The 27776-nt window shown below is 36.9% G+C and overlaps 4 protein-coding genes across 12 annotated transcripts; all 4 read right to left on the bottom strand.

Moving 5' to 3' along the window:
• Positions 1 to 2339: 2339 nt before the first annotated feature.
• On the bottom strand, positions 2340 to 4673 carry LOC132190576 (uncharacterized). Its single transcript, XM_059605611.1, has one exon. It carries the CDS (start codon positions 4451 to 4453, stop codon positions 2528 to 2530), a length of 1926 nt encoding a protein of 641 aa, XP_059461594.1. The 5' UTR covers positions 4454 to 4673; the 3' UTR covers positions 2340 to 2527.
• Positions 4674 to 7449: 2776 nt separating this feature from the next.
• LOC132190180 (DNA repair protein XRCC3 homolog) lies at positions 7450 to 8591 on the bottom strand. Its single transcript, XM_059605090.1, has one exon. It carries the CDS (start codon positions 8529 to 8531, stop codon positions 7644 to 7646), a length of 888 nt encoding a protein of 295 aa, XP_059461073.1. The 5' UTR covers positions 8532 to 8591; the 3' UTR covers positions 7450 to 7643.
• Positions 8592 to 10135: 1544 nt separating this feature from the next.
• LOC132189323 (protein NRT1/ PTR FAMILY 5.5-like) lies at positions 10136 to 16945 on the bottom strand. 8 transcript variants are annotated; one of them, XM_059604008.1, is made up of 7 exons: positions 16764 to 16945; positions 16464 to 16510; positions 16083 to 16297; positions 14196 to 14776; positions 12682 to 13713; positions 11320 to 12566; positions 10136 to 10921 (listed from the first exon to the last, which is right to left on the bottom strand). In XM_059604008.1, the coding sequence occupies exons 2-5, from the start codon at positions 16486 to 16488 to the stop codon at positions 12798 to 12800; spliced, it is 1737 nt and encodes a 578-aa protein (XP_059459991.1). In that variant the 5' UTR covers positions 16489 to 16510; positions 16764 to 16945; the 3' UTR covers positions 10136 to 10921; positions 11320 to 12566; positions 12682 to 12797. The 8 variants fall into 8 exon arrangements, with proteins under 8 accessions (XP_059459991.1, XP_059459995.1, XP_059459990.1 ...); XM_059604012.1 differs by having other exon boundaries at positions 11320 to 11473; positions 12439 to 13713; XM_059604007.1 differs by having other exon boundaries at positions 11320 to 11747; positions 12439 to 13713.
• A 2209-nt stretch (positions 16946 to 19154) lies between these two features.
• LOC132189297 (uncharacterized) lies at positions 19155 to 26320 on the bottom strand. Of its 2 annotated transcripts, XM_059603967.1 has the most exons (6): positions 25994 to 26320; positions 24922 to 25036; positions 23723 to 24403; positions 23329 to 23437; positions 20881 to 20944; positions 19155 to 19472 (listed from the first exon to the last, which is right to left on the bottom strand). In XM_059603967.1, exons 1-5 carry the CDS (start codon positions 26074 to 26076, stop codon positions 20919 to 20921), a joined length of 1014 nt encoding a protein of 337 aa, XP_059459950.1. In that variant the 5' UTR covers positions 26077 to 26320; the 3' UTR covers positions 19155 to 19472; positions 20881 to 20918. The 2 variants fall into 2 exon arrangements, with proteins under 2 accessions (XP_059459950.1, XP_059459951.1); XM_059603968.1 differs by lacking the exon at positions 23329 to 23437.
• Between the last annotated feature and the right edge of the window lie 1456 nt (positions 26321 to 27776).

Here is a 27776-nt window from a genome sequence, read left to right on the forward strand (position 1 = left end):
ATACATCACATAAGGGGAAGGGGTTTTAGCTTCATATAACTTAATGTAGAGTTTATGTATAGTTTGCATTTATAGTCAGACCCGATGTACTGGATGGTGACAAGTACCAATAGCTGGTTCCACAGGAAGGTGTTCCAATAGTACTTCCTTTTATCTGTTTTTCATGCTTAAATGAATCACTTAAATGAGCAAAGTACCCAATGCAAACTTAGTCAGCAACATAAACAACTCAATTTGTCCCAAGCTACGTGGCCATTAACACTTCAATTGTGTCCTTGCGTGCTTAAATTTTAGGATTATTCCATTATAAGCTTATAACCAATTGCATCAGAGAGGCTGTTTAGGAGGCAAAACCTAGCCAGCAGGGAAAAGTTCTTACAGGCAACTCAAACCTACACAGAAATGTCTAGGCTTTACCATGTCTCTCCCCGTCTTTTGCTATCTAGATGCCAAGCATTTGAACTCTACCATAAGTGACATCATGTTTCAAAGAAAAACGACTATAATTATATCCATAGGTGCAGAAAACCAACCAACCAATTAACTATGAAACTTTGAAATTGGTCAAGATTGAAAGCAATAGCTTAAGTCATTGGCTGGTCCAAATGCACCTGCACCCCTACCAATGGAATATGATTTCGTGATTCTGTCCCCAAATGTCTTCCAGATCCTTGAATGATGGGAAGTTTCTATTTGGATGTGGAAGCGCCATGGACACGTATCTTATTTAAAAAATAACTGGAAGACTTTAGGGAAGAAGTTTAGTGAAAAGTCCAACTATGCTAAGCTACCAGACCCAGAGGGAACCAGGGAGGACGGAGGGGTGAATAGGTTCTATTGACAAAACTATCAATTTTGCACAATTTTACAAAAGCTGTAATTTTATTCACAGGCTCAATTAATCAATAAACAAAATTACAGAATTCACGAAGACATATTTTCATGTGATACATGTTCCATACTCAATATTGCTATTGTAAAGATCCAAATATGCCAATTTCTAATAACAAAATTGCACATGAGGCAAAAAATAACAAGAACATCACCCAAAATTGCAAAGAACATTTTTTTTTTAATGAAAAATCCAACGGGAAGAACACACGGGTCCAGCACAAAACCATATCATTATTAAAAGAAACAAGAAAAAGACTAACACATCTCGCATACAGACTTACTAACCAACTTGATTCAGCACAAGATTCACGTTATACCATTCACACTTGTTCACCAATCAGTTCTCCAATATCCTTTCTCTCTTGTTTTTTAGATCCTTACTATATCTGTTCATTGATATCACGTGTTGAATCCTCAACTCGCTCCCCATGCTATTCACTCAGCATCTTCGGACTCGACCATCCAGATTTCACACACCATAGTGAGGAAAGGTTTTTGTATCACCATTCACCATCTAGAAAGGTTTTCTCTAAAATTCAAGATGGTGGTGCTAAAATATTGCTTCATTCAAGCGATCTTTGAATGAAGCAATCTGTCACTCTACCCAAATGCATGAGATCCACGTTTCTAACCAGCTAGGTTATGTAATCTCTCATTGTAGCACTGCACCTAGGTTATGGAAGGTCCATTCTAACCAGCTAAAGTTAAATTCTCACATTTCTAAGTCCAGTTACCATCCTAAATGTGTAAGATTCATTCATGGTCTATGACAACATCTTCAAGATATCATGTAATAGATCTTGAACTTCAAATGATACGACTCAATTAGACTTGGATTTTACTAGTGCTTTGTCAACAGAATATGCCAACACAAAATATGGACCTAACATCTAATGTAAAGCCTCTATTTACAAACAAAGCAACCTCAATTATTTTTCAGCTTATCTCCTAAAGCCTCTATTTGCAAACAAAGCAACCTCAATTATTTTTCAGCTTATCTCCTTTTTTTTTTTTGATAAGTATTTTTCAGCTTATCTCCTACTACTAATGTTGAGCTCAATAGCTATAAACATAATGTCTTAACACCAGGCCATCCTTAATAACTCAAAAAGTGAAATTTCTAATTTAAAAGTAAATACCACAAAAAAGACATTCCAAATTCCGGCACTTTGAAAAGTAAAAGTTTAGCGAACAGTTACCAGCCTATTAGATTGTGACCTGAAAAGTACTTGTGAATCGAAACTACCTATGTACTAACACCAATGTTCTGGCAGGACCATAGGTCCATAAATTTTTTATGACACTTCCACTTTCTGATTCATGAATATCTAGGCACAGTTTATTTAGTCACCACAGTGCCACATGATAGTAAGATTATGGACTTCAACAATAACAGGCCAAAATACAAATTCGTTAAGACACAAACACATAGTGAACAAAGTATACTATCCATTGACAAAGAACAATAGCTAATAACATAAAGACACAAATATATCACACAACTTTGAAGCTAAGTTACAAGCTTGATATCAAAGAATGTTACACATATCCAAACGATACACCCCCTTGAAAAAAAAGAAATACAAAAAAGAAGCATATCAATCTGTAACCAATCAGCCATTTCATCAATAGCTCAATTGCACATGTAAACCCCACTCTCAAACCTGTGACTAACCTCATGAAAGTCTATCTTACCCTCAGAAGCAGGCCGCAGGCAAAGCCCAGACAATGATCTAGCTCCTTGCGCAGAAAACTTCACATAAGCAACAACCTCAAGTTCTTCATCTTCCTCACTAGAGTCCACAGGCATCCTCGCCTTCAACCGACCAGGAGAACCCTTCACTGGAATCTCCGGGACATGCCATTTCAATTCTCTCTCAGCCCTATTCAATATAGCCTTGGGAGACACCTTCAACAATGTAGGGTCAACCGGTAGCTTCAAAACAAAAGTCACATCATTCAAAGGTACCGGTAAATCAGGATTCGAGGCGTACTGTATCATTACAGAGAGTAAAGTCCCAGTATGACGCTTTACAAGACGAACCCTCAAAGGCACCGGCGTCAACCTTGGTAACAGGCTATACTTGAGAATTGGTATAGGCTCGTCGGAAGACGCGGTCCTTACGTGAAACATGCTATTCCCGAGACTGCTTACACGAGAACTCTGCATGACAAATCTCTTAACCGCGCTCGTACCCTCCACCCGGAATGAAAACTCGGTTTCTTTATCGCCGGACACCTTGGTCGGCAATGTTTTCAAATAAACCACACCCAACAATCCTACTCTAGCAAGCAACGACTCTCTAAACTCCAGGCTGATCTCTTCCACAATGCACATCTCCGGACCCCTCTGTTCCGTTCTCTTCACCAGATCCTCAAGCGGATTAACTGCTCCGGGAGCAGCAGCCGCAGGTGCCGCTGGTGCAGCACCGTCCGGCCCAGTCTGTAACAATTCAAGCCCGCCAAGTCCTTGAGGTTTCGCAATTTTTGTGGGACCCAGAAACTCCGAGGCATCCAATCCTCCACCGAAAGGTGCATTAAACCCTTGAAACGAATCATCCAAGGAGGCCACCTTCTCACTGCCGTACGCTACTCCACCGTAATCTCCTTCGAATCCCTCCACTCCGATATACGTCGACTGGGTCGCCTCCGCGGGCGGCAATGTCGTCACCTCAATCCCCGCCAATGCCAGCGTCAAATCGGCGGAGGACGTCTCCTTGCTCTTCTTGAACCCACCCACGAGTTCTGGTGGCTTGTTGATCGCGTCGCTCGCCGCGAAGGGGTCCTTCTCCGCTTGCGTCTCCTCCTCCTGCTGCTGCTCCTGCGGTTGCTGCTCGCCAACACTCTGCGCCACAGGCGCCAGGCTCGCCGCCACCTCGTCCCCGGCCGCCAGCGTCTCGGGCGGGATCTCGAAATGTGCGTTGGAAAATGCCTCCACGCCTGCCTCGTGTTCGACGGAATGCGCTTCCAGATTCGTCCAATTGTCGGCGCCGCGAATCTTGCCCTCGGAGTCGAGCGCGGAGTGCACCATCTTGGCGATACCGTCGCCGTGCATGGCTCCGAGCATGGCGGCGAGGCGGATGCTGCTGACGCCGCGGAGGACGATGTCGAGGGCCATGTAGATCTCGGCATACTTACGCCCGAGCTTCTCGGGGGTCACGTCGACGCCGCGGCACGCCGTAACGACGACGCTCACGGCCTGGTTCACCATGTTGATGCACTCGAAGACGTTGATCACGGAGGTGTCGTCGGCGGTGGTGATGCCCAGGACGTAGATCGCGTTCACCAGGCGGTACACCACGCGGTAGCGGCTCTCCACACCGACGATTACCTGACCACTCGAGACCGCGAGGGGGTCGTCGCCGATGGAAGCCGCGAAGGAGTCTGCATCGGCGTCGGAGGGGTGGTTGCTGTTGTGTTTGGAGGCAGCGAAGGCGTGGCGAGTCTGGCGGAATCCGGAGAGGGCGACAAGGGCGCGTGCGGGTGGGAACCACTCGCGGGTCTGGAGCAGGACGTCGGATCCGTTGGCGGGTTGGAGGGCGAGGGCCAAGCAGGACATGGTGAGGAGGTCGAGCTCGAAGACCGAATCAGATCGGTCTTGGGTTTGGGTTTTTGAATCTTGGGGATTTTGGAGGAGATGAAATGCAGAGAACCTACTCTGTAATTCACAGCCGCTTGGATTTCTGTGTGATTTCCATTTCCGCTTGCTGTGAGAGTGGGGGAGATAGAGAGACCCAGGTGAGGACGACGACAATGGTTATGGGCCGGTTGAAATGTCATGGACGAGGCCCACACTCACGGCCCGGTAACAGGCAAGTCTACTGGACTCCATTCATATTACACGCACGCATGTTTGAGAATGAGAATGAGAATAAGAATAAGAATGAGAAATAGTAGGGCTATTTAGTTGATTGATATATAGAGTAATGAATAAATGGGATGATGTAATAGTAAAATTTTGTCTTTTTATTTTTTACAAGTGTTGATTTAATGGTTGATTTTCACTATCACATATCAAGTTGTATAACAGTCTACTAAATAACATTATTCTCAATGAAAATGACTTCTATTATGTCTTAGTACAAACTGAGACCTTTGTGCTATCCAATGAAAAGTCGACACATAAGCCTGAAACAAGAAAAACAAATGTTAACAAAACACGGATCTAACAAGTAAAGTAAATGATATGCAAGAGCGAAAGAAGAAATGTTAGATAGGGAACAAGATCCTCTCTAAAATTAATTATATTGAGGAAACAAAAATATATTTTCACTATAACTTGAGAGGATCCTATTTCGTTAGATAGGTTGTTTTGCCAATATTTATTTAATGCTGATATGTTGACCTCTTATTGGAGGGCACAAAAGTCTTGATTTGTATCAAAACCTTATAAAAGTTATTATCTTACTTAATTAGAAAGAGAGTAATAATACTTTTCATACTTATTTGTCTCACTCTCAAACGGTATAAAATGGGTGTGATAAATAAAAATAAAGTAAGGCATTACTTAGGAAAAAAAAAAAAAAAAAGGTGAAGATTGGCTTAATTTTGCATAAGATCTTCATCGGAGCATGAAAAACCATAATGTTGTTTTTGATGCTAAAGTTGCCTCTAAAAAAAACAGCGAAGCTTTCTTTATTGTTGAACTCAATCTTTCTTTTTTATCATATTATCATTAGCAAATTATACACATATCTATCATTATTTTACTTGGATTCAGATGCTCTTGTGGGGGCATAGGAAAAAGGTTCCAAAATACATATAGGATAAGTTGGGATAAAATGTGGTATTCTAACGCTGAGGGTTGTTTAGGTTTTTGAGATCTAGTATGCTTTAATAAAACATTAGTAGCAGAACGCTAGATTTATCTAATTGGAGACGCCAATCTTTTATCTTTATTTTGTTCTTCATCTGTGCTACGCCAAGGTTGCTACATAATTTTGACACATTGGCGTCAAGGACTTTGAAAGAAAAACATTTTCTGAATGTCAATATTCTTAATGCGAGCTTGGGTAGAAGACTTTATTTTGCTTGGAGAAGTATTGTATACTTGTGATCTACTCAAATATAGACTTATATAGAGAATAGTGTGATAGTTGATTATGATTATTGTTAGTTGAGTCAATCACATAGTCTTCCCCTGTTTCGATGTTCACGTGTGTGGGGCGAGTGTCGCCCTATTGTTTTTGCCTATCGAGGCATCATTGGTTTATCGGGGAAGGTGATCACGTGACTATTTTTAATGTTTGATTGGACTTTCATTTACAACCCTGAGCATGCATGCTCCATCTGAGCGGTTTGAATGTGACGTACAGAGATGGAGGGAGGGGGGGACCAGGGTGGGCCATGGTCCCCCCCAAAATAAGGAAAAAAAAATTATAAGTAAAAAAAATAATAAAAAAAATTAAAAAAGTAAAATTAAAGTTTTAATTTTAGTTATTTAGCCCCCTCCAAAAAAAAAAAAAAAAAAAAAAAATTGGCCCTATTTTTAATTTTGTTGGCCCATACCCACCAAGTTTTTTTATTTTTGGCCCTTACTTTCAAATGTTCACTTTTTTTGGCCCTTACAGTAGTCTTTACTTCATAAAAAACAACCAAAATAATTTTTTTTAATAAAAAAATTTTAAAGAACCGAAAAAAAAAATTTGACTGGCCCCCTTCCATAAAATTTCCTGGCTCCGTCCCTGGTGACGTATCGCTTCTTCAACATCTTGCTTTCTAACTAATCTTTCCTTTTCAGGTATTGGATTGGGTTTTGTCTTGGGTTGGTGTTGGTTCTTCTCAACTATCAAGAGCTGGCTACCTTTTTCTTTGTTTTTTTTTTAAGCAAATAAGGGAAAGGGGTAGAGCTGGCTACCTTAGTTAGCCATTATTGTTGAGCTTTTTTTCTGAATGGTGGGGAGAGGTGCTGCTGAGCCTTCTCAGTCTCATCAATCCAATATGATGCCTTGTTTCCTTCATGTCACTTGCTTTGGTGATGATTCATGGAAATAACTCTTGTCTCAGCATGGCGTTTGTAATTGCATGGTCGATTTTGGACACCAAGATTCAGTTATCGAATCTTTAATGTCATTGAGGGATCAAGTACCCAACAAGAGGTGTTTTGATCGACTACTATGGTATTTCTCCAGCCCTAATTGGATATTTGTATTATGGTTACTTTTACCCTTAGTGAATATTATAAGTTTATTTGAATTATTTTCTTTATCATCTTCCATACACTCGAATGGAGACCTATCAACTGGTATCGGAGCATGACTATGACAAAAGGAAGAACAGAAAAAACTTGAAGCCGACATGGACGAAGTGAGGGAAGGACTTCACCGACTGGAAACAGGTGTCAACTTCTCCATTGAGCACATGCAGCCGATTATAGATGACATCCTAAGAGAAATCATTGATCTTTTGACGAACCAAATAGATTATCCTAAGAATAAGAAATTATCTTATTGTGTACCGTGGTATTTCTCCAGCCCTAAGTGAAGATTTATATTGTGATTGCTCCCACCCTAAATAGAGATTATTAGTTTATTTGAATTATTCTTTTCATCGTATTATCACACTTAGCACTCTGTTTTATTTCTCTGCCAAAATAGCTCAACCAAATGGGCTGTTAAGGGGGCATATAAAATATAAATTATACAACACCAAAATTTACACTCGATTAAATAATCTCAGCAAAACCACCTCTGCTGGAATCAGCAACCACCCTTGAGCAACTCATGATAAACACAAAAACCCCTTTGCAATCATTCAACACCAAAAACCCCTTCTCTTGTGATCACAAGCTCACAAGAACCCTCCGGCAGATGAGGCGCGAAAACAACATGAAGTCGCCGCCTTGTTCGGGTGCACACACGATTCGCATCGACATCAACTAACCCTTTCTCTTCTTTCTCAACCTCCTCGTTCCTCGACAAGAACAACCTTGAATTCACACAATTCGCCCACGCTAGTCCCAAGGCCGGACAAACCCGTCTCCCCGACGAATACAAGCAAGCCAGATTCCCAATCCTCATCCCATTTATCCCCTCAGGCACTATCAAATCTACAACTTGGTTTGTCACCACAACCGCCAGACCGAACCTCTTCGCCAACAACTTCAATTTCCCAGAAATCTTGAAGAACAGAGAGGACCTCCGCTTAAGCTCAACCGGGGAGTTCTCAAACTCGGAACGAAATAGCGCCGCTATCGAATCAATCACAATAAGCTTAACCGGCAAGTGGGTTTTCGGGTCGGAGAGAAACGACTCCATCTTAGGCAATATATCGAGCAGTTGGTCCGCAGAATGTACAGCGTGAACAAATATAGAATCACAGGGATCGGTCTTGAAAATTGCAGGGTATGTAGAGCGGAAGGCGTGGGAGAGTTGGTGGAGGCGGCGAGAGGGAAAAGGGAACTCGGTGTGGATGTAAAGAGAGGAGCCGGAGAGGCCGCCGAGAGAGACCGGGAGCTGAGCGGAGAGAGCCAATTGGAGGCAGAGCTGGGTCTTGCCGCAACCGCTCTCGGCGAAGAGCTCGGTTATGGAGTTGCAGGGGAAGCCGCCGGCGAGGCAGCGGTCGAGGAGCGGGCAGCCAAGGGTGCATTTCGGGGTTGTGAGAGGACGGTGGAGGAGATTTTCTGGGGCCGGAGTCATTGTTTGAACGTTGAGTGGGAAGCCGTCCAAATTATATCTTTCCTTTTTGCCGCAAAAACAGTTCTATTACCAAAAGCACAACTTTTAAAAAATAGTAAATAAAGGGTCATGCTATTAGGCTTCCAAGAGTCAGACAAATGTCTGCCAAAGTCTTATATGATTTTATTAAAAAAAAAAAATTGTAGAAAAATCTCTCTTCCTAGTCCTGCTAGATTTTGTTTTTGTTTTTTGTTAAATTTTTATAAGTTAATATTTAATTTCTAATACCTCAAAATTTATTTTTTGATTTAAAACTAAAACCTATGGGTGGAAGGTTAACCATTTTAAGGATGGTATCACTTAAAATGGATTTTATTATCATAAATTTAGTGCTAATACCTCAAATTTGAATTTTCCTTTAATATCTCTCTTCTCCAATTAAAAAAAAAAAAAAAATTAAAAAAAAAGTCATGTCTAACGCTTGAGGCAGCCGAAAATCTCAACTCGTAAATAAATGCACTTATCTTAAATTAGTTTTCCCCTTTTGTCTTTAATTTTTATTAGAAAGTGGAAAAATACATCACATAAATTAAATTAAAATTCAAGGGGAAAATTCACATACCCTTCAAACTATCATCCAATGAACAATGTCTTCCCAACTTTCAATTGTGACAATGTTCTTCCGAACTACCAAAAATTGTCAATGTTCCCCCAATGACGAAATTATCCTTAGTAAAATAAAAACAAAAAATACTAAAACTTTTTTAAAAAACCTAAAACTTAAAAAAGAAAAAAAAAATCCAAAGGGTAGCAAATTAAAAATTAAAAAAAAAAAATCCTTTGTATAAGAAAAAAAAAATTAAAAAATTTAGAATTTTTTTTTTAAAAAAAAATAATGGTTTTAAAAAAAAAATGGTTTAAAAAAATTGTTTTTTTTTTTTAAATAAAAATTTTCATTTCAAAAATAATTTTTTTTTAAAAAATTTATAGGGATATTTTTGTCTTATTGAAAAATATATAAAGACATTTTTATCTTTTTGATAACCTTGGGGGGAGGGAACATTGATAATGTTTTGATAGTTTGGAGGGAACATTGTCACAATTGAAAGTTTGAAGAACATTGTCAATTAAGTGGTAGTTTGAGGGAGGTATGTGGACTTTACCCTAAAATTAATATAAAAATAAAAGGTCATTTTTGAAAAAAATGTGAACAATTATCGGGAAGACTTGAACCTTTAATCTCATTAATCACCCCAAATTTATTACAGGTGAAGATATATATTAAGATAAAAATCTTTAATAAAATTTTGCCAAACCCATGCAACCTAATTGCCACTTTTAAAAACCTGGATAGCAATTTAAAAAATTTGCGAAAAAATGATATTTAACCCTAAAATTAAAAAAATTAAAAATAAAAATAAAAAGTAAAAAAATAAATGTATTTACATTTTATGAGATACCTTATTCCTGTTGGGTGTTGCTTGCTTTAATTCTGTTACTTCAAAGAATCCGCTCTTATCAAGAAATACAAAGGGTTGCAATCATGTACACGAGAAGTATACATGAGAAACACTCGATTAAGAACACGAAGAAAAGAGCACATATCAAGAGACACATACCAGAGGAACACCCAATTAACTATGATTCTACTTCATTGACAAAAGGTTACATAGGTCAAAGTCATTGCATCTTTATGCTGCCTCTTTATTCTAAAAGCAAAAGAGTCAAATAGATGTTGCAACATATGGGGGGCACCTGTGCTTGCTACTTAATGTATTCATCTTCCAAAATATTTGATGACAGACCCATTGCAGAGGCCCCAAAAGTCAAAATCCTCCCCCCTAAACCACAAGTTGTTATAGGAGGAAAGAGGAAAGAAGAGAAGCAGGAGCACTTAACACCTCTTTCCTCTTTCCTCCCATAACAACAATCTTAGCCACTTACATCTTTAGGAATATCTGAGGCAATAGAAATGCCTCTCATCTTGATCACATTCCATAAACATACCACTTTATCAAGCCTAACAAAATACAAAAGCTACTGCAGGAGAAAAAATGATAAAACAAAACATGAGATTCCTTTTGTTAGGGTGGCTTTCCAAATAAGAAACCATAACATTGATCCTTACAACAATTCATAAATTTAAAGTACTGTGAACTTAGAAAAGGTCTGAGCTCTAAATGTTCATCTTGTGGACTTTAAATGTGGCCAACTCTCACCACGTTCATCTTCATCCAGGTTTACCCATTGAAGGGGTTGCTTTCCTTCCTCATTAAAAGATTCCCTAATGCTGTTTCAACATGTGATATGTGGTTTTCAATGGCATCAATAAACTGTCTATGCCTAGCTGTTGTATTGTCATGGCCATGATGTCCATAGCTCAACCTGACAGCCCTCACGAGCTCTTCCAACTGATTCAACATTAAGATTTCAATAATGCAAAATTAGAGGCAAAAACCAAAACAAGTTTTCTAAATGTCGCTTGATTGGTGAGAAAATGTCAAATAAGAAACCAGATGAGTGTTTTGAATCCCATATATGACGAATTGACGATGATTGAAACCCATGAAAGCATAAATCCGACTTTAAAAAATAAAATATTCAACATTGGCTTAAGCTGAAGTAAACCTTTATTTTTCAGAAACCATACAAATAGAAAACAGAAGATTTTAAAGTTGTACTTTGTCAACTTACTCAACTAACAAAAAGTAAAGATCAGTTGGGGATTCTGATAATAATATCCAAAGTGTATTGAAGGGGAGGGGAAAAGGAGCAATGCAGAAATTAGAGAAAAAGAAAACTAATGTACCTGCCATTTGGCTACCTAGAGCAGTTTGCAACCCACTGCAGAGTTCATCCAAATCCTTTGGTGATAGAGTTTCTCTCCTCTCTCTTACCCATCTCCTGTATGCTGATTCCATTCCGCAGAAACAAAGCGGAGGAAATAAACTCCAACTGTAGAACTGAAACCACATAAATCAAACAAGCATTCCAACAGCAATAAATTCAGCTGGAATGGTTAGGCTCCTCTTGATCCTTGGGAAAGTAAGTAAGGCCAATAGTACTACAAAACCCCCTTCAATTATTAGTTATCCAGTGCATGAAGATTACCTTATACGGTTGAATATTCCAGAACTTCTTGATAAATCAAAACAGCTTGCAATAGTTTTCCTTTCCAGATTTTGAGTAAAAAATGAAAGATTTGATACCAAGTAGTACAGATTTCTTTTTTCAACCCTACAAATTTCGAATGGGACATTAAGCTAATAATCAACCATTTGTCCCATCCCAAAGAAATGCCCCTTTCTAAAGCATACTAGATTACAACAACTACCCAAATGCAAAATTGATGAGAACCAACTAGAACAGGAAAATTATAGTTACACAGACAACTTTGCCATTCAAGAAATGCAACAAGGAAACTCATCAATTCCAAGCACTTCTAGTCCAATAGAAAATAGACCATGCTGTATCATCAACACCAAAAAGGAGAAATAAATGGAACATATATAACTTGAGACCATCCCAACTAACCTTTTTTTTAAATAATTGAGATATCATTAAAAGTGTAAAGCGTCCCCAAGTACAGAGGGTGTATACAAGAGAAATTATCTAGTTTGTATGAGCAAAAAGAACAAGAAAATCATGATAACTAATCACCAAACAAGAAACAAAAGCAACTATCCAAAAATACAAGGTAGTGAAAAATAAAAATTTAATCTCCTTCAAAGTTCTCTTAACAGTCCTTAAAACTTATGTCATTCATTTTCCTCTATAGACACCACAACAAGCATGAAGGCACCATCTTTCATACAGCAATACTCCGAGTGCTGCCGAAAATCCACCAACAAGCATACAGGTCCTTATTTGTATTTTCATTCAGATTTTAATAAGAAACTCCCTAAGGTTGAGTTTTCTCTTATTTTACCTTAATTTCTTGAATGGTTCTTTAGTTTTGGGAAGAGTTGTGAGTACTGTGTTGTTTGGCTTTGCGATATTCCACCACACCTTGCTCTGCATCACTGACTAAGCCCTTATGAAAGTTTCTTCTACATTCTTTGGAATAAGAAATTTGGAAGAATGGAAAATAGTTTCACTTTGTTTGTCTGGTTGGAAACATTAACAAAAAAGGGATAAGGAAAAAGAAAGAGAATATGTACAGTTTGATTACCTCTTCTTGAAACATTGCATTGATGAACTTCAATGAATACATGGTATACATGTTGGAACATTAAATTGGACAATACAAGAGAAATGGGTTGTAAAAAGAAATCCCTCAAAGTACTACTATGCACAACAACAGCAACATTGTACATCATCATTAGGAGGCATGTCAGATTCTTGATACCCTGGAGTTCTAATCTCTTCAATTGATGATTGTTGATAGTTGTACCAAATTGCCACCAAGATGCTGAGGAAAAGGTTTACAGAACTCAACACTGCCAGTGTCCAATAGTACTTATCCAAGCGACTTTTATTTAGTGTGTCCTGAAACCAACTCGGTTTTCCTCCCCTTTCACTGACCTTGCCCACCACATAAACAGAAAGCACACTACCCACAAGTCCTGCTCCAAAAACACCCCGGGTGCAAAATAGCAAGCAAGAGCTCATAGAGGCAGGAATTTTACCAATGAAGAAACAAGCAATGCTGTAACCAGAGATTTCGTCACGATCACCAAGAAGGTAACCAGAGATTCCATCAAGGACACCAAGAAGGAGATACTGTGGAACAAGCCAAAACATGCTCATTGGGATCTTCTCATTAGGGTCAAGTATCCCATGGCTTTTGATTATGTCTATCCTCCTTGTCTCCACTTTTGCAGCTGTGATGCAACATAGTATAGAAAATAACATGGCTGCTATCATTCCAATAAGAGCTGCATATTTTCCTGATAACATTTTAACCATTTTGACATAGAATTTAGCAGACATTGATTTGGTAATGTCATGGAAGATTAGTAGAATAGGAAGAGGGACAATCAATCTTCCAACCTTGCGATTCATTTTATTTGCTTGTTCTAAAAAATAAGTGGCTCCTATGGAACTCACAACCCCACACATAATGAAAGTCGACCACATGGGTATCATGCGTATAAAAATTTTTGTTTCCTCTACTTCTGTCACCTTGCAAAGTTTCCATTTATTTTGTACTTGTTGCTCTAGAGTTTGGGTTGGGACTATCATGGCAGCCTTGTCAAGGCACCTGCATAAAAAAATTATGTTTCAGAAAACATTTTAGGCTATTCATGTACAGCTTGATAATAAATTTTTTAGCTCAAAACCAACTGTTGAGTAGATTTTGTCCTGCAAAGTACTAGAAATGAGTAAATTGCAAAAAAAAAAAAAAAAAAAATTATTCATGAAATAAATTGTTAAAATAGTTATTAAAATAAATCATGAACATAGGCGAGGTCATTCTGTTAAATGGCTAATTAAACTAAAAGCTTAAGCTTAAAGAAATGAATGAATTTTATCATTTAATTAATATTCTACACTTACATATTAGAATATATGATTGTAATCAAATCATATATTCTAACATCCTTCTCAGGTGTGGGCTCAATACGTTAAATATTTAACTGAAATGAAGAATAAATTGTGGACTTAGCGTTCGAACTTGAGACCTTTGATCTGATACAATGTTTAAATTACCAATTATCCTAAAGCTTGAGAGAGAGAGAAAACCTGAGACTCGGGGTTTGAGGCAGGGAGTTGAGACTAACTTGATGATTTGCATGGCTTGGGGTTTGAGGAACAGAGTCAGGATTAACTTGATGATTTCCATAGAGCTGATGATTAGCATCCCACTGAGAGAACATCTTGGAAGCAGAAGCTACAAAAACTCTAAAAACAGTTGTGAGAGGACTCCCTTGCGGTTCAACATTTGTGTACGAAGGTGAACCACTTATAAACAGAAAAGTTGCAAGTGTTGTGCATATTGCTGGTATTCCAAATCGGACAGACCACGGCTTTATAAATGGAAGCGCAATTCCTCCAACAATTGGGAGAAGAATCACAGCAAAGAAGCCGGGCAATTTTCTCACTAGATCAACTGGACCATTTGCTGTTTGGTCTAGCTCTTCTTGTTGGTTCCCGAAAGACTCTAAGGATGTCATATGACCAGATATCCCAAAAGCTATGAGGGCTAATGCTGTGTAGAAGAGAGCCTTTTGGGTATCACCAATGCAATTTGGCTGGTAATCATCACAGTTGCCTGCAAATCTAGAAAGGACTGGTGGTGTTGACATTGCCAATAAGCTCATCCCCTGTTGTCACACCAAATTATTAGTACATCTTCTGGTAGAAGTCCTATGACTCTATCAAAACCTGTATGATGCAAAAGAATGAATTGGGCAACATTTTTAGACTAATTACATTGTCATAAGTGTTAAAGTAATTGTTAAGTGATTATATTTACATTTTCTTATTAACTTAAGCTTATGAAAAAAGTGGTGCTTTAATATGGTATCAGAGCCAAAGGTCCTGAAATCAAACCTTGACTCCGTCAATTCACCCCCATTTAAATTAAATATTCCACGTGTTGGGCCTCACCTATTAAAATTGAGTTTGAACCCACACGTGAAAGAGAGTGTTAAAATAATAGTTAAGTGATTAAATTTACCTTTTTCTGTCAGCTTAAACTTATAAGAAAAGTGGTAATTTAATAATAAGAGCATCGAACACTGATAAACATACGAGACCTATTTGACACAAGTGACTTTATTGCAAAGGACAAAAAATTATACAAACCACAATTTTACAAACCACTCCAGTTTTAACCAATTAGATAAAAAAAAACTACAATCTGCAGCTTACAAACAAAACTCTTTCTAAGCGTCCTATACGCAAACTGCAATGTGCAGCTTACACCATATACTATGTTCTCCCTATACTCTACAATACTCAAATATACAAATCAATAAGAAGCTGCTACAAACTAACCTATATACCAAGCATTTTATCAGGTATCCCCCATTTGCAACATAGCTTCCCATTTAATCTGCATAGCAACTCTCTCCTCTGATATGATCTGATCACTATGTTTTATATAATTCCTTTGTTTCCAAAAGTTATAGACATCAGCAGTCCAGCCCAATTTGCATAACACTACTTTCATATTTCTACACGTCAACTTCCTCGAACCCCAATTCATAATGTCTTCCCAACTCATCTACATATCTTCAACAAGACAAGCACTCAGAATTTCTTTCCAAATCCTTTTGCTAAAACCCAATTGAAAAAACAAGTGGTCTCTCCCTTCTATACAACTTCTGCAGAAAACACTTAACATCCCCACTTTAACATTCTTTTCCCTGTTACCAAACTGTCTGGCATAGTCAACCAAAAAACAAAAGCCTATCTTGGTATAGCCTTAGGAAACCATGCAGCTATGATCATGGAGTGATATTATTTAGATGACGTTTCTCCTTGACTATCCATTCTTCTTTGCCGCGCCTATATCACTATGGCATATGAAGCAAGAATATAACTAAAGCAATTTAAGCAAAAATGTGGCACTATAGGTAGTTTAGTAAGAATATGTCAAAAATGAGGGAAATTCTGGAAACTTACAAAGCAGCAAGCAAGACTGGAGAGCAAGAGCATGCGATAGTAGCCTAGGAAAGCATCCACAAGGAAGGACATGCCTACAGGTATTATGAATTGTAAACCTACAAACACATTTACAATTGCACCAGCACGGACGATGTCAAGCTTCCATACAGTTGTTAAGTATGTCATCATCACCCACGTGGCGTACCCTGCTAGTATGTCAGCCCACACCAGAACTGCAATTGAAGAGCAAGAAACAAAAACTATCAAACAAAGAAACAAAAACTATCAAGTAATTCAATGCAAAGGACTCGGATGATCCAAATAATTCAACACTCAAAATGAGATCTCAAGCATGTGATTTCTCTAGAACCCATTAACTAGATGTGCTAATTCGAACACCTGCTATTCTGACTTTCGCCACCATGTTCACCAGTTATCTCAACTTTCTGCAGTACAAAGACAGAAAAATTGGTTGGAAGAAGCATATGAAAGTACTAAGAACGACCCAAGTAACTTGCAAAGGAGAAATTCAAATTCAAAAGCACTGATGCAGTGATGCATGCTATATATGCAAGAAACAATGAAGTTTAAAAACGATGCTTAGCTCCAAATGGTTAGCTTAAGGATCTCTTGAAAGACTATGATAAGAGAAGTTGAGATCAAAATTATACCCAAATAAGGAAAAGTAGGAATCATTACACAAAAATGAGAGGTTTCTTGAAGAGAGGTAGAGAAAAATGAAATATAGAAGTCATAGAAGATGTTGCCTGGAAAGACAAGTGCAGGCGTAGGTTCAGTTGAATTAGCAGTAAGAGGGAAATTTCTGGGAGAGAGAGAGAGAGCTTTGCCCTCTACCTCTCTAGTCCATTTATTTTTACTGGCTAAACAGCTCCATTGGTTGACTGAGACTCAACGACTCCGGCTATCTATACTCTTTTTTTTTTCTTTTTCTTTTTTTTCTTTTTTGAAATGCACAACTTTTAGAAGACTAATTCTATTGGCTAGATGTTTATACGACTGTTATATAATTAAATTATGTAATAGTAAAACAATCAAGTGTTATTAAGAGTTAAATTTTATTGTCATATTCAACTAAATAAAATTACTCTTAGTAGACTTATATGTATACTGTCATGCAAATAGATAACGCGACAATAAAAAATAGACTTTGGATTAGTAATTGAATTTTTTTTTTTTTTTCTTACAACTGTAGATTTAATTGCTGATTTTTATTGTAGCGTCATTAAGTTGTTTAGGAATCTACTAAATAGCATTACTCTTTAAAAAATAGTGATAAATGCACTTACCATATACTAGTTTCCCCATTTTGTCTTGAGTAATTCTATTTAGTATCTTTATGTACAACTATCACACAACTGAATTACGCAACAGTAAAAATCAGTCATTAAATCAATACTTACTTTTGTTTATAAGTGCTGATCCAATTACTAATTAAAAAATAGGGATAAGAGAAAGGGCGAGAATGGCTCATCCGGGCTCCCTAATTTCAAACCGAAGAAACAACAGTAATCGTTAATCCTAAGTGCTTATAACTTTACATGATAATTGTCCTGCCAGCTTTTCACTATAAAAATTTTTAATCCCATTTACTTGCTTTCTTTTTGCAACTCATACATTGGGGGGTAAGCACTTAAAAGTGTAAAAAAAAAATAGAGTTAATGCAGCATTACTCATTTAATTTTGCAGCTATCATTTATCAAGATGCTTTTCTTTTTAATCTTTCAAATTTACTAAAAACAAATTATCTGTTCCCTTGTATTCTATTTTCGTTTGTTTCTATCTTTTCATTCCTCTCACTTTTTCTGTCATTCGTGGAAACAAATCCTAGTTAGCACATACCTGTCGCTTTATCATATTTTAAGGACCAGTTTGGTACACTGAATTAGTGATTGAAGAATAATAATGGGTATTACTAAAATCACAATAAGTTATGTAAAAAAAGAAAAAACACACAATATAAATTAGAATAAAATAATCATTAATTTTTTTTATATTTTTTGGTGTTGACAACTCACCCAAAGTGGACGCAGAAGGGATTCGGAGATAATCACACACTATCCTCAATACTTCTGGTTGGGGTGGCTAAGCACCATCAAGTAGTTGAATAGTCAAACAAAATTATAGAATACCTATCGGTCCTATCCTACTCTTGGACCTATTCTTGTCGTCCAAACGACCCCTAGTATAATTGAAAACCCAAATGTTTAAACCATGATTTTACTTAACTCCTGTAATTCACAAACATGAGATCTTCCGTTATTGAAAATGGGGGGCCAAGCTTAAAAAGCCCTCCACAGACTACATTGCTTTTTAAATGAAACAAACAACGTTTGCACAACGTCTTCCTCCTCTTGTTCTTCCTTTTCTTCTAGTACTCACTTGAGTTTGAAATTTGAATGGCTCAACAAGCAACATTTGCGGTGCCCTTATTATTAACACCCTTCTGACCATCTTTACGTTCTTTTGCAACCCTTTTAACTCTCTCAACTCCTTTGTTTCACATGACCCAATACATAGATTAACAAGAGAGTTGTCGTGGCTACTGTTGCCACAAATGGCTTCTTGCCCATTTCTGGGTTGTCTGCTGCTTTTTTGTCAGTGTGGGTTGACGATTTGCGGCTGAAGCACAGTGAGGAGGCTCACGACCAAAATCGAAGTTGTTTTTCTTTGTTTTATCATTATTATTTTGCATCTTTGCATGAGTGTGACATCTAACATTGGGATGATCTAGATAGACATGGCAAGCGCAGCTGTTGATATGGCAATTTTAACCAAATTAAATGTACAGGTAACACAATTTTATATGAGGTGAGGCAATGTGGCCATGCGTGTTGGTGGCCTAACAACCGTTAAATTTTTTTGACGTAACACTACCAGATGTAGAGAATAAAATTTTGCCAAACCCATGTGGCATAATTCTCACTTTTGAAAATCTGGATAGCAAGTTAAGAAAACTTCTAAAATGGTCCTTAACCCTAAAAGAATGAGCCTGTGTAGGCCATGCCTGGCAAAAAGTCAAGAGTGGATAATTGAAACAGACCAGATGAAAACATTTACTGCAACTAGATATGAAGATAAGCCCTTCTATGCAAGGCTATAAAAGTTAAAGCCATGGATTTGGGGCCCTAACAAGCAACCATGTTTAGATTTTAGAGCATCGAGTCAAATGGTATTGTTTACACGTTTACACTACCAGATATTCGCTGACAACATGAATGTATTTAAATTTTGTGGGATACCCTATTCTTGTTGCCTGTTTTACTTCTGCTACTTTAAAGAGGTGGTTTAGCTGCTTCCAAATGTCATACATGTTTGAGGAGATGTCGATTTTGGAGTCACAGGCAATCCTTTTTCAAACTTTCCTTGCTTCAGAAAGGGCTCCAATTCCTGTGGAAAAATAGAGGGGTATAAATTAGAAGCAACCTTATCTCTATTTCATTCCTGATAAGCAGAAAGAAATGCTGCAACTACGATTCTTTTTTTTTATATATATATATAATTTAAAAAAAAAAAAAAAAAAAAAAAAAAAAGAGAGAAAAGAATCATAGTTGCAATCTTATCAAGAAGTAATCCAATCTAAAAAAAAAGATTCTTTTTTTCTTTCTTTGAAAAGTAATCCAATCTTATCAAGAAGCACAGAAGAGCGCAACCTGTGTTACATGGAAAGTATACAATAGAAATACTTGAAGAACACATATAAAGAAACACCCAAATAACTATGATTCTATTTATGAAATTTATTTTAGATAGCATTAATGTTCCACACTAGGGGAGGGGAGGGATGGGGGGTGGGGCATCCAAGCTTGCTACTTAATGAATGAATTCATCTTCCAAAATATTTGTTATGCATGACGACAGACCCATTACAGAAGCCCCAAAAGTTAAAACCCTCCACCTAAACCACAAGAACGAAGCTGTCTGTGACTGAGAATAATTGAGCAGCTTTAGCTAAACAAGTACGAAATTTGCAGAATTTTACTTCATCTTATGGCATGAACGACATTGGCATGGTGAAGTTATGGCCAGAAATTGAGATAAAAATAAAATTTCCAGTCGATCATGTTCAGTTTGTAAAGGTTGTAAAGGATGGCTAGGATTGTTCGTATGGGAGGAAAGACGAAAGAAGAGAAGCGGAAGCATGGAAAACCTCATTGTCTCACTGCAATCCTGGCAAAACAATGATGGTATAGTGGCTTCAACTAAAAAAAAGTATAAAAGAAGACCTTAATAACACGTTTATCACAGGAACAAAACATACACTGCACAACTATGAACTCCAGATAGCTATGTGATGATACAGATACTTCCACAATAGATCCCCCAAGAATATGATAGTAAGTAGAACAGGAATACATCACATATGTGAGTATATAACAGAGTGAATGGTTGAAACAGTGTATGGGTGAGCCTGTGTATGAACATTTAATTTTAATACTTTAAAACAATGGCCACAAAATATCATATGATGTTTTCCCCTACAATTACACTAGACCAAATGAAAGGTTGTATCCTAGCAACTGAGGTGTCCAATACATCTTAAGGAATTCCAAGAAGTATCAAATATATTTCCAGTAAGTAATCATATTTTCAAGAGTTAAATACATTTAAGATGTATTAGAAGATGGGTGTCAGAGTGTCTGTACAGTACTCGTATTGAACATAGAGATGACAAGGATATGGATATCCGGGATACATGGCTAGTTAGCTACACAACAGTGGTCCATTCATTTATTTAATTTTTCCCCTAAACACATTGTATTAAAAAAAGGGGGGATTTCGAAGGCAATAGATATACCTCTCATCTTGATCACGTGCCATAAACATACCACTTTATCAAGCCGAGTAAAATACAAAAGGTACTGCAGGAGAAAAAAGATAAAACAAAACATGAGATTCCTTTGTTAGGGTGGCTTTTGAAATAAGAAACCACAACATTGATCCTTACAACAATTCATAGATTTAAAGTCCTGAAAACTTAAAATAGGTTTTACTATCATAAAATGACCAATAATAGAGCATGTTCCTCTATGATTTAATTATAGCTCCTGCCAAGGCACATACAACACTCTATACACTAAACCATTCTCCAAAGCCACATATGACTTGTGTGCATTTGTGTGTGTGTGTGTGTGTGTGTGTGTGTGAGAGAGAGAGAGAGAGAGGCACGGTTCTATTCCTATGCTAGAAGTGGCATCTAGTAAACATGCCACATGTAAAAAATAATTGCTGCTTCTATATAACGTGATCCAATCCGTTGCTTCTTCTGAAACATATTTTTTTAGTCTGAAATTATTTTAGATAGCAAGCTAAACAGAAAGAATGTTGTAACAATACACACCCACAATTTAATAAAACTGAAGAATTAAGGGGTGCTAACGTCCAGAAGTGGATTATGCAAACTCACCTCTTGACACCTATGAGATCCTAATTGATATGTTCTGAGAACATGAAGGCACAACTGATATCAAAGACTAAAAGATTACCGCCAACGGTTGCAGAAAACTAATTCCTCAACATAAGGATCCTAAGTGCCATCCCATAACCTAAACTATTAATTGTACGAAGTTTGCCATCCCATAACCTAAACTATTAATTGTACGAAGTTAACCTTGACAATAGGCACTTTTGCTTTAAATATATACTGCTTTCTTCTAGGGCTGTAGAGGCTGTGGCAGTTGGCGGTTATTGTCTCTAATTACACCGCCTTAGGCGGTTAGCAGTTTTGAGTAATTGCCAATTAGCAGTTATTTATGCCCAAACCGCGCCACGATAACCACCTATCAGGTATGGACCTTTTCTAGCATCTTTTTTTGACCTATTTTAGATGGTTTTGGGGCCATTTAGGGCCTGTTTTAGTGTTTTAATATGAAACCATATACCAAAACTATGTCATTTTGCTATATATATATAGACGATTATATATATATATATATATATATAGGCGATTAGCGGTTGTTAACTGCCCCCGCCTACCTTACCACCACTAACCGCACCATCCTAGGCAGCCAACTTTGTCTTTATTTTCACTTCTCTAAAAAAATGTCAACCTATTTTCAAAACTATTGCCAAATAATTATCTTCACTGTTCTCTCACAAAAAATTCAAATTTTATTTCACCTTTATATCACATCAATCACTTTTTATTACTAGTCAAACAAAAAACTCACAACAAAACTCTTTACCAAACACACCCTTAATAACTACCCGTCTGTACAATCCTACTCCCTTCCTAGGTCTAGTGATTATAACTTTGGCTAACTACAAAATAGGAAGGAAAAAAAACAACCTATTAATTTTATTTACACCAACTACCATGCTAATTCTCATTGGAAGACAAGAAAGTCTGCAAGTACTGGGGCATGATATGAACATGAATTACTAAACCAAAATTAACAGTAGATCCAAAAATCATTTAAATAAAGCTTTATGGTAAGTTAGAGCATAAAAAATAAGAAAAGAATGATAACATAAAAGTTATCTCAACATGTGCTCTACAACCAATCATCTAAATCAAACAACTGTATCGCAACACAAAAAGCAGAGCAACCTAAATGTACATCGAATTATTATTACAAAAGCAACAATTTGTCTGTAAATAAGAAAGTACTTTACTATTCCAAGAGGTTGTTATGCATAATGAGTTAATAACTAGATGAAAACAAAAATTATTTATTGACCTAAACTCCAGTATACACAACTTACTATTTATCAAGGTATCAAAGTTTAAAACCCTACTGCTAACCAGGGACAGACCAAAGGGGGGACTGGGAGGAGCCCTCCTCGCACACAAAAAAATAAAAAAAGCCTTTTAACATATTTAGGGTATTTTTTTTAACTTTATTATGATGGCCCCCGTTCAAGAACATTTCAATGCAGTCTGGCCCCACTAGAGTAAAATTTCTAGTTCAGTGTCTGTTGCTAAGTGGCCACTCTTAGGTCTTATACCAATAGTTGACTGGCAGGTGTATGACGAGCACATACACATGCCTACAATTAGGCTCAAAGATCCTGGAAACCTAGTCAAAGGGGGAGAAGAAAAAAAGATCTCCTATCTGTTGCATGAGATTTTAATATCCGATTTGATTTTTGCATTTTCAGTATGATATAACGTAGGGGGAAATTGGAGCATGCAGTGAATAAAATTTCAAACACATACAAACAATTGCATTCTTAATGAGTATACCATACTAAACTCCTTCATAATTGAGAATGCTTAGACACTTCAAGCAAATCAAGTGCTTACCAATCAAAAAAATAGTTAGCATCAAAGCAAGTGTAACTTGAACAGAACAACGGAACGGCAAGTGTAGTGGACTTTGCAATTGTCTCTGGAAGCCACCCACCCGACCAAACTGCAGTAGATTGAACTTACGAATTTTCATGAAATTTGGCCATTCAAAATCATGTTTAACCATTACCACATATGGATCAAGATACAAAATAAATATGCACTTGTTCTGACTGCATGCAGAACAAAAATAAGGGATAAGATATGATAATCCATGAATTTTTTTTTTTTTCTCTTTTAATGCTTTCTCATAAAAACTAAATACTATTTTTCTTTCTACACATCTTATATGCTACATTTTAAAATAAGATAAAATGAGGTTTCCTTTTTCAAATAAAATTGAACTGACCTGATTGAACAAATTAACCACTCCCTGGACCTGAAGAAACTCCCCACGCCTTTGCTTCCGGAAGATAGGTTTCAATCCTTTTTCTTTAGGTGTGTCCTCAACGCTCAGCATTAGTTTATTTATAGGTTCATCTTCATCAGGTATTATGATCTTCAATTCACTAAAATTTGGAGAACTCCACGTTCTTCTTGTATTATTAGTTATTCTATCTGCTTGACAAATTACATCATCCATCCGTCCATGAATTTCATTTGATTCTATCGTTATGACATGATTTCCATCCTTCTTGACACAACTAACATCTTTAAGACCTTCCATATCATTAGAAAAATCTGTGTCACAGGCAGCACTGTACTTGAGGTCTGCATCTTTTCTCTGAGCATGATTCTCCAACAGAGAGCTTTTCATGGAAGGTTTGAGCTCTAAATATTCATCTTTTGCACTTTGCGAGCTCTGGGAGGTGCCAGAGAGAAATGTGGCTAACTCATCACGTTCATCTTCATCCAAGTTTACCCAGTGAAGGGGTTGCTTTCCTTCCACATTAAAAGATTCCCTTAACGCTGTTTCAACAAGTGATATTTGGTTTTCAATGGCATCAATAAATTGTCTATGCCTAGCCGTTGTATTGTCATTGCCACGATGTCCATAGCTCAACCTGACAGCCCTCGCAAACTCTTCCAACTGATTCAAAATTAGGATTTCAATAATGCAAAATTAGAGGCAAAAATCAAAACAGGGTTTCTAAATGCAGCTTGATTGGTGAGAAATTGTGAAACAAGAAAACAGATGAGTGTTTTGAATGTCATATATGACGAATTGACGATGATTGAAACCCATGAAAGCATAAATCCGACTTTAGAAAATAAAAGATTCAACATTGGCATAAGCTGAAGTATACCCTTATTTTTCAAAAACCATACAAATAGAAAACAGACGATTTAAAGTTGTATTTTGGTGTTCTTCTTTTTATCTTTAAAGGGGTGTGTGTCTTTGTATACTTCTTGTGTACTAGGGTTGCGCCCCTATGCACTTTTTAATGAAATACTTATTTATCAAAAAAAAAAAGTTGTATTTTGTCCACTTACTCAACTAACAAAAAGAAAAGATTAGTTGCGGATTCTGATAATAATATCAAAGTGAATTAAAGAGGAGCAGAAAAGGAGCAATGCAGAAATTAGAGAAAAAGAAAACTAATGTACCTGCCATTTTGCAGTACCTAAAGCAGTTTGCAACTCCGTACATAGTTCATCCAAATCCTTTGGTGATAGAGTTTCTCTCCTCTCTCTTACCCATCTCCTGTAGGCTGATTCCATTCTGCAGAAACAAAGCAGAGGAAATAAACTCCCATTGTACAACTGAAACCATATAAATCAAACAAGCATTCCAACTGCAATAAATTCCGCTGAAAGGGTTAGGCTCCTCTTGATCCTTGGGAAAGAAAGTAAGGCCAATAGTACTACAAAACCCCCTTCAATTATTAGTTATCCAGTGCATGAAGATTACCTTGTACAGTTGAATATTCCAGAACTTCTTGATAGATCAAAACAGCTTGCAATAGTTTTCCTCTCCAGATTTTGAGTAAAAAATGAAAGATTCGATACTAAGTTGTACTGATTTTATTTTTTCAACAGTACAAATTTCCAATGGGACAATAAGCTAATAATCAACCATTTATTCCATCCCAAAGAAATGCCCCGTTCTAAAGCATACTAGATTACAACAACTACCCAAATGGCAAATTGAAGAGAACCAACTAGAACAGGAAAATAATTGTACGGAGACAACTTTGCCATTCGAGAAATGCAACAAGGAAACTCATCAATTCCAAGAACTTCTAGCCAGTCGAAAATAGAACATGCCGAATCATCAACACCAAAAAGGATAAATAAATGGAGCATATGTAACCTGAGACCATCCCAACTAACTTATAGAGAAACAACACCACAATCAAGGAAAAAACAGCAACAGATTATGCAATTTCTGAAGCACGGTTAAAGCAAAACCAATAAAAAGATATTAAGCCTTGCAATATAATCCCCAGTCGCATCACCAAACCCCACAAAATGAAAAAATTAACACAAATTCCTTGAACACTTACAGCGAAGGTCGGTACCCTACATCACCAAAACCTCCAAAATGAAAAACTAGAACACATATACCCTCATACGCACACCACCAAAACCCACGAATTGTAGAACGCCACACAAAAAATACTAAAGTTGCAGACCCACATGACTAAAAGCCATAAAAACGAGAAATAGAGAAACATACGCATCAGCAGACTCCTGAACCTCCTCGGCCGCAGAAAAGAAGGTGTCCTTCTGCCATAGATCAAAGCTGTTTGCAACTATCATCTTCAACGCCGCCAACAACAGCAAAAATTTATAGCAACAAAGCGAAAAGACTTTCAGGAATTTCAAAGACGCATGTACAGTTCTCAAACGGATTAGATTGGACTTGCTTCTCAGCGCTTTCTTGATCTCTCTCTCTCTCTCTTCTCTTCTCTTCTCCGCTAAGGCGAAGCAAAGAAGGTGGAGAGAGAAAGAAAGCTCAGAGAGCGAGAGCGAGCGAGAGAGAAAGACGTATAAGCTATTCTTTTTTCCCTTTTTTATTTATTTATTTTTCATTTCCCGGATGGAATGTAAAATAGGAGCTTAATCCGCTGCTGCCGCACCAACATGAGTCTTGCGCTTAAAAGTTTGCCACGTACTCTCAACGAAGGTGTGCGTTGAGTAGTGTACGCACGGGAAGCATTTGATTGGGTGTGAGTTGTGTGCACTTTTCTGGCTTTCACAGCGGATATAAGACAGAGTAAAATTGACGTGGGTCGGCGGTTGGAGGGTGGGGTGGGGATGGCCAAGCTGGTGGGCTGCCCACTTACACGGTGTATGTTTCTGATTGCCAAGCAATTATATTCCATCTCGTATTTAATCCCACTAATTATAGTCCGTGATGACTCACCCATCATTAAGAAAATAAATATGTTGAAATCTGATTAAAAAAATAAAAATATATATATCTCTGAGAAAGAGAATATGTTCGGTGTAATGATAATAAAAATATTCCACTTACAAATAAAATAAAATAAAATAAAATATTCCACTAAAAATAAAAATATTAAACTCCCATGAATCTTTGATTTTATTTGGCCTAATAATACAAAGATGGTGAAGAAGACAAGACTAATTGACTGTGGAAGGAGGCACGTAAACATCGTCTACAGTCCTACTCACTACCTCACTTAACTACCGCTTCTGACTACCATTCCAAATCAATTAGTTTGTGATTAAAAAAAAAAAATCACTTAGTTTGTTCAAATTAAAATAGGGCTTCTTTTTTTTTTTTAAAGAGCGCTCCGGCCCATAGACCGTTGAGTATGTTTGTTAACGTGTTTTGATGGATCTTTATAAAAATTGTTTTTGTATTTTTAAGAGTTTTGTATTTTGAGTTGTTTGTTAATGTTTTTGTTTTGGGTACAAAAAAATAAAAGATATAAAAACAAAAACAAAAAATTAACAAACATAACCATTTTTTTATTAGGTTTGTTTGTTGTCTTACTATTATACATCTGAATAATCCAGACCCCTAATGTCTATGCTAATATAATTTTATTATTATCAATATCTAAAATAAGAATAAAAACATAATCACAAGCCCAACCAGAACTGTCATATGGTTTAGCCTTTTTTATGGTTCAATAAGGCCAGTTAAAATGGAAAATATAATCAAAGAATTAATGAAAAATTGAAAATATTGCATGAAAAAAATCAAATTATACAAAGAATAATAGTAAGTATATGAGATATCAGGCAAATAACGAAAATATCAGAATATTTCTGAATATATTCTAACAATAATAAACTGTTCTAGATGAAACCTTACCCACCAAAAGCTTTTAAGAAATTTTAAGAGAACTTTTATTAATTTAAAATAACTATTTGAACCACCAACCGTAGTTTTTAACTTTGGTAAAAATTGGCTCCTACGCATTGTCTTGCCATGGGCATCACATGCTACTGTTCTTTTCACCACGTGAATTACATTTATATTATGA

The sequence above is a fragment of the Corylus avellana genome, chromosome ca8 (assembly GCF_901000735.1).
Source record: "Corylus avellana chromosome ca8, CavTom2PMs-1.0".
In the NCBI taxonomy this organism is placed as follows: domain Eukaryota; kingdom Viridiplantae; phylum Streptophyta; class Magnoliopsida; order Fagales; family Betulaceae; genus Corylus; species Corylus avellana.